Source organism: Carassius auratus, chromosome 20, assembly GCF_003368295.1.
Source record: "Carassius auratus strain Wakin chromosome 20, ASM336829v1, whole genome shotgun sequence".
NCBI classification, from domain to species: Eukaryota; Metazoa; Chordata; class Actinopteri; order Cypriniformes; family Cyprinidae; genus Carassius; species Carassius auratus.
In genome coordinates, this window is record NC_039262.1 from 10474769 (window position 1) to 10486012 (window position 11244).

General features: G+C 35.8%; 2 protein-coding genes across 6 annotated transcripts; both read right to left on the reverse strand.

Annotated features, from left to right (window-relative positions):
• Positions 1-40: 40 nt before the first annotated feature.
• Positions 41-2438, reverse strand: emc7b (ER membrane protein complex subunit 7b). The gene is made up of 5 exons (XM_026290992.1): positions 2085-2438; positions 1800-1919; positions 1576-1714; positions 1276-1356; positions 41-1166 (listed from the first exon to the last, which is right to left on the reverse strand). The coding sequence occupies exons 1-5, from the start codon at positions 2309-2311 to the stop codon at positions 1020-1022; spliced, it is 714 nt and encodes a 237-aa protein (XP_026146777.1). The 5' UTR covers positions 2312-2438; the 3' UTR covers positions 41-1019.
• Positions 2439-3247: 809 nt separating this feature from the next.
• On the reverse strand, positions 3248-7366 carry LOC113120878 (KATNB1-like protein 1). 5 transcript variants are annotated; one of them, XM_026290989.1, is made up of 10 exons: positions 7203-7366; positions 6061-6188; positions 5452-5489; positions 5081-5357; positions 4776-4891; positions 4467-4517; positions 4280-4369; positions 4078-4182; positions 3888-3984; positions 3248-3795 (listed from the first exon to the last, which is right to left on the reverse strand). In XM_026290989.1, exons 2-10 carry the CDS (start codon positions 6175-6177, stop codon positions 3763-3765), a joined length of 924 nt encoding a protein of 307 aa, XP_026146774.1. In that variant the 5' UTR covers positions 6178-6188; positions 7203-7366; the 3' UTR covers positions 3248-3762. The 5 variants fall into 5 exon arrangements, with proteins under 5 accessions (XP_026146774.1, XP_026146776.1, XP_026146772.1 ...); XM_026290991.1 differs by lacking the exon at positions 7203-7366 and adding an exon at positions 7148-7168; XM_026290987.1 differs by lacking the exon at positions 7203-7366 and adding an exon at positions 6854-7093.
• Between the last annotated feature and the right edge of the window lie 3878 nt (positions 7367-11244).

Sequence of the window (11244 nt, forward strand, 5' to 3'; positions counted from 1 at the left end):
AGCATCATGCTGAGAACAGTAGACAAGTAATTGAGACGGATATTTTCCACCACTTTATTTCCATTCAGTTAAAATAAGATTATACTTCATAGCTTAAATCTTATGCATTTCTCATCTTCATTCATAGTCTTGTACAAACCCAACAAGATATAGTAAATGTTCTAACCTAAAAGCTTTATTTCAAGTAGTTATTAAACAAAATTGGGGTCAACATCACCTCCTTGGACTGGTCTGGAAATACACATGGAATCACAGCAAAAATGGACCCTCATATATATTTTTCATCTATCTTCACCCTTAAACTTGTGTGTTTCGGAAATATCCTAAAATGCGTGAAACAAACGGAGCAAAACAACTACATACAATAAGTACTAACTTCTGCATCTGAATTTGGGTTGTTATTCAGCCTTAATGCAGCTATTGCATCAACCCAAAGAACTAAACGGCCAAATCAACAACATGCTAAATTTTACTTTTGAAGATTTAATTCTCACTTTTATTCAAGTCCTAACTGAGGTGAAACTGCATTGACTTCAATTCTGTGAAGGAATCATATCTGTGTGATCTTTAGCGCAGCAGCAGTAAAAGCATAGACTGTTATCATGTTAATTGCATTACACAGTATGGAAATGTTATAGCAAAACTGAATATCTCTGCAATCGTCTCCTCTTGGAAGAGAAATCTTGACCAAACTTTCTCACTCATTCTACTTTTAAAGTTAAAACATCCTAATTGTGCTCTAAAACAAAAAAGACATTCATGCCTTGCTTGATCTGTATTGGTTTTATCCATTAATACATTTTATATATAGTTTTCAGAGTATCATCACAATGACTAAAATGATCTGATTATTAACAATGCATCCAAAGAAGACAATTAAGCATGGAAAAGTAGTACAGTGCAAACCCAGTCTTGCTTTGTCAAGCGTTTCAGTTGAAAAAGAAACTGTTCATATATATATATATAAAAGAGGAAACCCAGTAAAACAGTGTTAAAGAAAATCGACAAAATTCACGGCACTACCTCCTCTTCGGAGCAATACTTCTGGTGCCTTTGTTGCCTCCGCTAGACTTACTGGAGCCCTTGGAGAACAATTTAGTCATGAATTCAGAAACATCTGGCAATTCTGGGTTAGGGTTCAACATGTTCATAGATTGCTCCATTTCCTGAAGGAAAAAACAGACATTAAATTGTATAAATAAAGCATTATACAGTGGATGAGACCGTCTGTTCAGGATGTAATACTTATAGATACGACTTCTTTTTTTGCATTACCTTTCTCATCTCAGGATCATTCGTATTTACCACCTTTGGGAGCAGGACGATGATCAATAAGGGAAGAACCATCATCATGACCTACGGACGACAAAATAAGTCACAACAGCTATAAGAAACCTTCGACAACACTTATTTCATAGCTAAATCATTATTATAAATGGCTCTGAAAATGTGCCTTAATACTTTAGCTAATCCAAACTAGAGGACATTAAAAATCTAGTTACAGAATAACTGATTAATTTCCAGTGAATGAAGTCCATCCACATGCATTTGAAAGAAACAATTATATGATCATACCATTGGGTTCATCAGAAAATCAGTCCAGCCCCAGGTTTCTCGCTTCATGAAGTACGTGTGTGGACCACTGGATCTGATCTGAAGAGGGTACGGCTGTCTAATAACTTCAGAGGTTTTGATGTAATTCACCAAGCGTGCCCTATGGTTCAATAACATTCAGATATAAACTTAGTGCTCTTAAAATCACATATTAGAAGAAGGTAAGATATGGGAATGTTAGCTACCTCATTTTCCCTTTGGAGGTAATATCCACACGAACAGGATCAAATCTGAAAGATGGTGATACAATTTCAACCACATATGAGCCAGAAGGCACATCGTTGACAGCAAAGCTCCCATCAGTCCTGTAAGGGAAATTTATGTGGTTAATTGTGTAATCTTGGCAAAAGGTTTAATGGCTTGTTATGAACGTTGTTATACAAAAGAAAGCTTCAGTAAATCGAGGACTGACATACACAATTGAATATTTACATCGCTTTTTGACGTTAGCATTGCTGGTGATAACTCACTTGAGAAAACCAACATATTCCTCTCCTTCCACCAGGATTCGGGCTGTGGAGATCCAGTCTTGTGTTTTCACTCCGGGAACGATCGCTCGTCCTTCGATTCTGAAGCGGTCTCCGTTTGACTGAGAACCTGCTACAGGCCCCGGCTCTGCGTCGGAAAAACAACATGACAACGCAAACAGAGCCTGCAGCGCCACATACACATCTAACAGACGTTTCATTTGTTGCATCGCGTTTAGGCACACGATATATATAACGTTTAAAATGAACAATATTTCACTCCACGTCGAACCGGGCCACGGGAATAGGACTCCTGAAGGAAGTGAACGGTAAACGGGAACTCAGTTCGCAAAGACCGGAAGAACATGTTACACCACGTGAATATCTTTGAGGCGGGTCTATTTCTATGGGCGGGGGTTTCGAATGGGATTCCGACTATACTTTGTGAATCGGTTCTTTGAAATATATCGTGTTGTATGAATGGTTTAAATTAAAATATCCTTTACATCAGTGTGGTGCAATAAATAATATATATGTAAAGGATATATGAATATTATGAGTATATATGCGGCTCCGAAGTGAAATCATACACAAATTCGTTTGAAAAAAAATCAATTGGCACATATTGCGCTTTATTGCGTTGCTTTTATTTTGTATTTTCTCGTCTCCCGGTTCAGTTTGTTGCACTAATGACTAGCTGATACTATTAAAATCTTAATCTTAATATAATGTTAAACCTGATTTAGTGTGTACATTGATATATAAATACATAAACTCATTACTAATTGAGAAAAAAATCCAGTATATTTGTTGTACTACGTCCCCACCGTTCAGTGCTGTTTCACTAACAATACGTTACATGTGTCAACCTACAGGCTATGGGGTCAACTCAAAAATCCGTTCTCAGCTTAATGAGTCAAGCGAGTCGACTTGGAACGGTTCTGTCAGACTTGAAAACGAATCGTTCAGACTGGTTTTGTGGATTATGGTTGCATGTCTACTGGACATTGCATTGAAACCTTTTCTGTTGTTTATTAGTCTTAATCATTCAGCAACTTTTCGGACGTCATATCACTTATGACTGGGGTTATCGTTATGGTATTTTTTAAATCTTATTCAACATGTGAATAAAACGTAAATAATCATTTAAACTTCAAAAAACTTTGTTGTTTATGTAGGTTTATTTGAAAGCAGATTAAAAGAAAAATCACTATGTACACATTACACTCAAATATCCATTCATGATCAGGCAATGGACAACAACACACTAATAACTTAAAACTCCTGCAATTCAAATGCATGACTGAAAAAAAAAAAAACACATCTGATAAAGATACACTTACACAATCACATCCACTTAAGCAGATTTCACACCACAGCACTACAAGTGCAACAGTTAAAACTTCTGCTTGGCACTTCAGTGAGTTGCCTGATTCCAGTCTCATGGAGTTGATTATGTGCCCCTAAGCAAGTCCACTTCAATGTGAAGCAGTCATTCAGTGCCTGGTGGAAGAGTTCCTCCTCCAGTGCTGATTTCGGAGTGTCTGAATTGTTCAGTTCATCTATCCCCAATTCACCATAGCCTACCGAGCTTCAGATTCACCAGCTCCAAGCCAATCAAAAGCTTAAAATGCACCAAGGGTTTGTAGTGGTTATCTCCATAGTGTGCTATAACGATACATCAGCGCAGTTGTGAAACGTATGATTCTATAATCTGCAGAAGAGAGGAAGATAAAAGAAAATAAGGTAAGACTGATTTTTGTGAACAATTGCAATTCTTCACTTGACTAGGAAAAAATAAAACACCTTAGCTGTTTCTCCTACAGTTCCTGGAACTGAGCTTAAGTGTCTCTTCCCCTCCCACAGTTCAAGAAGCGTGGTCTTCATTACCTGGACATTCCTGCTGGATGCAAACATATTCAATTCCAGCTTCCAGCTAACATTTCTAAGATGTTCTGTCATTTAATTTCTGTGTATTCATATAAAAATGAAGCACCTGTCATTTGAAAAGCCATCGTGCATGCTTTTGTTGTTTGCGGAGAGCTCAAACCACCATTTTTTAATGATAGTTTGAACCCAGTGTAAAGCTACGATGAGGTGTCTGGAAAAGAACAACCATTTAAAAGATTAAATCAAACTTGAGCAAAATGTATAAATGACAATAAACAATGATAACAAATACAGGACTAAATACTTACTCTTCATATTGAGTGTTAAGAACCATTTTCACTTGTGGTAAAAGGTCAACACAACAGCCTATTGAAATACATGGCTGTTCTTCCTGAAGACTATAGAAGGAGAAACTGGTATGAAACATATCCATCAAATCTACAATGTGACAACAATGACAAACTCAGAATTTTAAACGGATCTTAAAAGGGATACCTTTTAGTGAGTATAGGCAGACAGTCAACAAGCACACCTGTGTCTTGTATTCTGTGGGAAAAGTTGGTTAACATCGTATTCATAAAATGTAGAATTGAAAGCATCAATTATGCCAAAAAATGTGATTTGAATTATTCAACAAGCTGTAAACACAAATCTATTTATACTTGCAATATTTACATTAAAATCTAAGATTTAATGTTTTTGAAAGAAGTCTCCTATGCTCATCCATTAGATCATTTATTTGATCAAAATACCACAAAAACAGTAATATTGTGAAATATTAATGTCAGACTTCAAAATGCTAACCTGTTCAAGTATGCTACTAGTTCACTTGCGTTTTTCCGCCAAAGAGTCAATGCAACATTCAGTCTCAGATTTCTTCCAAAGAGCACATGAGTCATTGCATCGTGGTCCTTTGATAACTGAAATTCAACAAATGATTAGGTTAGTGCAAATATTATAATATGATGATATATCACTATTTTGCCATGATTGATTCTGTAGAAATTTTCACATGTGGACAACCATGAATAAGAATAAAAACAGGAAAGCTTAAGCTCAGAATGACAAGAACATAGTCAACCCAAGCACATGCGTGCGGCATATCTCACCTCAGTGAAATAATCACTGTATTTGGAGCCAGCTCCTGCCATTTTTGAGGAGTCTGTAGAATTCACAGGGAACCCACAGTTGTCACTGTAAAGAATAGCCTGCACGTCATCAGCACAGGTCAGTTCATTTTCTTTGTTTGCCATGTCAGACGTCCTGCTTGCGATGGGCGATCTCCGACATGCTCTTGATCCCACCCCAGAGTGACGCGTTTTCTTCTTGCTAACCACCGCTCGCTTCGCTTTGCTGTATTTGTGCACACAATGGCCCACTGGAAATCTGTGGGATAGAGAATTATGCACACCCAGCTTGTCAAAACAAGGAATAATATGAAAGGTCAATAAGTTTGCATCGCCATGGACCAAAAACATACCTCTCTTGGTCGGTTTCTTCCTTAAATGAATAATCCACCTGAAAAGAAACAACAGTTAAAAGCTAGCATTTTAAATCGGTCAGATTTTAAAACACTAGACATCATACACTTGCCCATTTTGAAAATGATAACAGAAAAACTGTTCATCATACACTACATGCCTGAGGATCATCACACACTGATACATCCATCATATACTATGTGGTTTTGCTGTTGACACGTCCAAACAGCAAAAATGGGGAAAATATTGTGTAGTGCATTCCAGAATTAAAGGGGTTATGTGATGCATTCAAGTTTTCTTTTTCCTTGGGAGCGTTACAAGCTTTTTGTCCACATAAAAGATACAGAAAGTTGCAAAGACTAAAATCTTTGTAAAAAATTGATGCGTTTCAGAAAGGTGAGGCAGAGAGGAACAATAATAAATGTACGTTATGTGGAAAACCTTAAACCGTGTAAACAGATTGCATTACACCAAATACACAATTTTTAGCATCATCACATGACCTCTTTAAAACATTTAATATTGTATTTGTAAACTGAAAATTATCCCCTATTGATCCCACCCAGCACAAACCTTACAAATATTTTTATAAGGCGATTTTTCCTCACCTCCCTCATGTTCTTCTCATCTCCAGAACAAACCATTTGTTTGGGAAGATGGTGGGGCTGGGCCTGCTTGAGCCTGTGGACTTCTGCATTACTTCCAACATGACTTCCAGTGGCCATAATAAGGCACTCTAAAATACAATGACAAAAAACACATTAGCTGGCACAGGATATATGATGTTTTAAAGCAAATAGCTGTGGTTTGTTTGTTCAAAGCCTCCATTGTGTAGCTTCTCCTTTAGAGATAAGAATCATATAATCAAATTCGTACTAAAACGAGTCAAATTGATCTTCGTGGAATATTTAAATGTAAAGCTTTTGCTATTGTTAGAAAGTCTGGCACAGTATCAGATTATATAATATTTTGCTATCCAGAACGTTCAGTGAACGGTAGTTTTGGTTCTAGAATAACCAAATAACCACTAAAGAACGTTATAGGTTTTCTCCGGGTTCCAAAAAAGGTAACTGGGTTCCATAAAACAACCAAACGGAGACCATATGCTAACGTTAAGAGAAAGTTCTGGGTTTGCTAGAATAAAATCGGTTCCTAAGGGCTGTTTCAAAACCTATCTAGACAATACTTTATCATATATGCTATGTACAAGTCATGGCATCCATATGTCAGTGTAAAGAATATCACATAAGTCATTACCAAATACACAAGACATGCTTCGTAATTTTTCAGACGGACGTCTTACCACGTAGCACGTTACGCTGAGTCAGAGGAAGAGAATGAATCTATGAATCGTTTGAATCAAACCAAACGAATACATTTTAGATTAACAATCTAACTTGCCTGGTAAACATCTAACGTTAGACATCTGTCAGACGGAGCTCGAGGCCTCCAATGATGTGACGCTGCTGTTTAGGTTTAGGATCTGTTAGCCCTGGTGAGCTAATTAAGTCTACTACACTTTAACAGACAGTCAATAATCTTTGACTAAATTGCAAAAGACAAGTCTAGAGATGAGTCCACACTCACAATGGTCTGTGCATATCAATGCAAGTGATGAAAACACACCACGTAGCTAGCTGCTAAACAAACAAGTCAAGCTAATCACCAGCTAGCAAACAAGGACTTAGCACGTACAAAATCGATAACTTGTACAACGATGTCAAACCTCGCGTATTTCGCAAGCACCCACCATAACGTTGTGTAAAGTTGTCTATGCATCCTAAAGCACGTTATATATCCGAGAGCGCTTCCATGCACCACCAGGAAGAAACGGTAATTTGAGTAGATTTCAGTGGAAAGGAAGGACCATTCAAATAAATACAAACTTGAAATGCTGGGATGGGTGAAGCACCAGAGGATTGAGGGTTTAGCGACATCTGATGGAGCATTAATGGAACTGCTCGGCTTTGGGGAAAAAAAACATTTCACTAGTTTTTCCATGAAACATCAGCTAAAATTGCATTCTCTTAGAAATTTCTCAACCAATGTCACGGGGAGCATCCTGGAATGCTTTTTTCTATATAATATTTTCCTATACAGTTATAGAAATTTCTGGAATGAAATAATATTAAAAGAAATTTATATAATTAATTTAAATGTATATATATGACAATATATTGGTTAAAATGCTTTGAAGTCAACCTGCAACCCCTCTGGAGGTTTGCTAAGGCCCTTAGTGGGCCCTGGCCCTCTGGTTGACAACCTCTGTTTTATATTAATTAAAAGAAAAGCATAAGTCTTTAGATAAAAAAAAGGTCTTTAAGATAATCAAAAACATACATTAACTAGGTTTCACTGTGAATTTTAAGTATGGGCCTAAAATAAGAATATCACAAATAAGGGGCCTTAATAAGAAGAAAAATTTCACTGTAATGTAATAGTGCTTTAATTTTCAATAAGAATCTTTTTAGAATGATGTTTCTTAATGGTAACATCCTTTGGCATCTCATGACCTTAAGTTCAAAGGTGATGACTATCATTGGTAGTGCTGATGTAATCACTAGGTCATGAAATGCTTCATGAAACCACAAACTGCAGTAATGGGACATATAATTACTGTGATATAGCACTTAGGTTTGAGGTTGACATCATACAGAACCCATGTGAAAGCAGAGGCAATTTTCAGTTAGGAATTATCCTTCATTTATCCTTCACTGATGTTCTCTGACCATCACTCATTTATTATAAATACATATTTAAATAAATTGAATATTGTCATTAAACTACATCTTGGAAGGATCTACCGGTGAATGCAGTAATATTTTAACTGAAATACAGAAATGTTTTTATTTTATTTTAAATAAACTCTTCTTCTCTGTTCTAAATTAATTTCTGAAGTTAAGCTAAAAAAAAAGGCATTGCGATATCTTGAAGAATGTCTCATGGAAGACAAATCTGACCATAGTTCAAACAAAAAGCTGTTGAACTGATGGGGAAAACTGAATAAAATAGCTGATATTAAGACTCATATTCAGACAGCCACAAAAATTCACCATCCAGTTCCACCCTTATTTGGGTTGCACAAGACTTTCAATAAAAATAATCATAATAGTTACTCTTTCAAGAGTCACTAATAGACTGCAATCATAGCTACTATTTCAATATGTGTAAAAATAGTCTAACCAAAAAACTCTAAAGATAAACAGACTTTCAATTTCTGGAATGAAAATGGCAGACAGGAAACAAAAATGATTTTTTCACTGCACTAGTTTAAAACAAAAATATTGGAATTACATTTGACTGACTTATGTGAGATTTTGTTTACTTTACAGCATTAATGTGAAAAGATTCAAATGTACACTACCATTCAAACATCTGGGGTCTGTATAATTTTATTTTTATTTTTTTTAATGAAGTCTCTCATGCTCACCAAAGCTGCACTGATTTGATAAAAAAAAAATACTGTAAATAATGCTGTAATGAAATATTAGTGCAATTTAAATAAATATGTTCTTGTGGCAAAACTCAATTTTCATCAGATTCAGATTCTTTTGTAGTATTATAAATGTCTGTTGCTTTTGATCAATTTAATCCATGTTTGCTGAATAAAAGCATTATGTTCCTTCTGCCGGTCTATCTTACCACTTAATTAATGAACTGAGTATAAGCACATAGATACTCTGTTTTACAGATGTTATAGACACATGTGATATTTGCACGTGATTATATAATATCTGTGAGGGAGGCCGAGTTTCTGTCCCAGTCCATATTTCTTTTGCAGCAGGTATAAGCATTCAGACTGACATTTGATATAGAAACCAATTCAGGCTTGTAAAATTTTGTTCCTTAAATGGATATCGAATCTGACTTTTATATTAGCATGACTAGGCAGACCTCCACCTGTGATATAACATATTAAATGAAAAGTAAAGAGGGTTTCTGACACACCAAGTTACCATCTGTCTTTTCCTGTATTGCTCATCTGCTCTCCTCTTCATCAGATTGTTGAGATCTCTGAGGTTTTGGTATGAGGTCTTTTATTTCACCTCTAATGGCAAAACCTGGAATCAGGCTGATGGGCTGAAGGATTCTGCTTATGTGAAATATATCAAAATACGAAAGATTAGCTGCATTTAAGGCATACATATGATGATGCTCAGGTATTATAATATCTGAGCACTTACATTTTTAGAGACTCCAAGAGAGAGTAATATATGAATTATTAATTTAGTTATGTATCAGTCATTTACAGGATGGTTCCTTGTGCTGACTTGCAGGATTGACATTGACAAAATAAATATTAGTCATTATATTTTAAGATAATCTTTCAACAGTATTTTTTTCTTGTTCCATAGGTACAGAATGTTCAAAACTGACAAAAGCTGTTCTAGGATGATTCAGTTTGACAGCTTCCAAAACGCCACACTTTGTTCAACCAGCAGATGGCGATGTGAAGCTGAGGAAACTGAAGTGTGTAAAGATGACCTCTTATTTATTAGCTGTCACAACTCCATCTCAAACGTTCTTTTGTGGCCTAACCATCATTTTTTGAACATGTTGCAATTTGTTTAAACAGGAGAACCTCAAATTCAAGCCTCAAATTAGCCTTAGTGATAGTTTAACCAGTCATTCTTTGTCATAGAAATCCTCTGACCAACCCTAAAATAAACTTTGACCTCTGAACTCATCTCTGTTTGGTTAACCTGACATTAAACCTGACTTAGAATAAATACACTTATGAGATTATGTTCAACACAACTGTTTAGCTTTCCTCTATAATATCCACCTAGTTCACATGTCTTATCTTACAGGTGTCCTAGAAGAAACCAGATTCAAAATTAAACAAAAAGCCATATTTCTCTGCAAGTAATGTCAGTGAGGGTTAATTTTTCCCCATTTTTCATTTATATTTTGAATTCAGTAAGTGCACTATTACTGACACTTTAGTGCTCATGTCAAGTATGTTATTATCACACAATAAGAACAATATTTTCTTCAAATGGCATCCTGTCTGGCTAAATGGCATATGGCTTCAGAAGATTTTTTACAACAATATATGGTTTTACACATAAATGGCACATTATTCGGTTCTCCTAAGAACACAGTGCTTATTTCTTATAAGAACCAACTTTAACTAGTATGAAAACCATTTCTTTAAAAAAAAAAAAAAAATGATACAGAACCCTTTCCCATTAATTATTATTATTTTTTTTGCATAAATGTTCCATAAATGTTAAGGACTTTGTTCCTCATTTTGTAAATGTGCAACCTCCATCATTTACAAAAAAATTGCGGGCGAAATATTTTACAAGAATTATTCTTTTGTGTTCCACAGGGGGAAAAAATCATTTGGATTTGGAACATCATAGAAGGTAAAACAAAAGGCATTAATCAAGACATGTTTTTACAAATATGATCCATGGTCCTTACTTAAATCTGTTTTGACTTGTTAGAGGGAATGAGGTCTGAAAAAACATTTGAAAACTCTTGTGTGATCTGATGTGATCAGCACTTTCAAAATCATACAACTCACGGCATGTTTGAATAAATAAACACACATACGAGCTAAGACGAGACAAAACAATGCTGTGCGAAGAAATTTGAAGAGGAAGTGCTGGAAAAAACAGCATTGAGGGAAGGAAAACAATCGTTTCAGGTCAGTCAGTCCGAGAAGATTGATAGGGCTGGGATTCCAGATCTGAACAGGCTGACCGGACTCTCTCCTCTCTGCAGGGAGGTAAGATGATATCTTGAGTGGTGTATAAACCTTGAATGCAAATTTAGAGTTCATC

What these genes read in the sequence shown, in the direction of transcription:
- emc7b (XM_026290992.1), bottom strand. Translation starts at nt 2,311, where the DNA reads ATGCAACAAATGAAACGTCTGTTAGATGTGTATGTGGCGCTGCAGGCT. An exon ending in ACCTCCAAAGGGAAAATGAG is followed by an intron (nt 1,715 to 1,799) that starts GTAGCTAACATT and finishes ATTGAACCATAG; the next exon opens with GGCACGCTTGGTGAATTACA. An exon ending in ATGATCCTGAGATGAGAAAG is followed by an intron (nt 1,167 to 1,275) that starts GTAATGCAAAAA and finishes TTTTTCCTTCAG; the next exon opens with GAAATGGAGCAATCTATGAA.
- LOC113120878 (XM_026290987.1), bottom strand. Translation starts at nt 6,878, where the DNA reads ATGTCTAACGTTAGATGTTTACCAG. An exon ending in CTAGTAGCATACTTGAACAG is followed by an intron (nt 4,518 to 4,775) that starts GTTAGCATTTTG and finishes CTTTTCCCACAG; the next exon opens with AATACAAGACACAGGTGTGC. An exon ending in CTGTAGGAGAAACAGCTAAG is followed by an intron (nt 3,796 to 3,887) that starts GTGTTTTATTTT and finishes TCTCTTCTGCAG; the next exon opens with ATTATAGAATCATACGTTTC.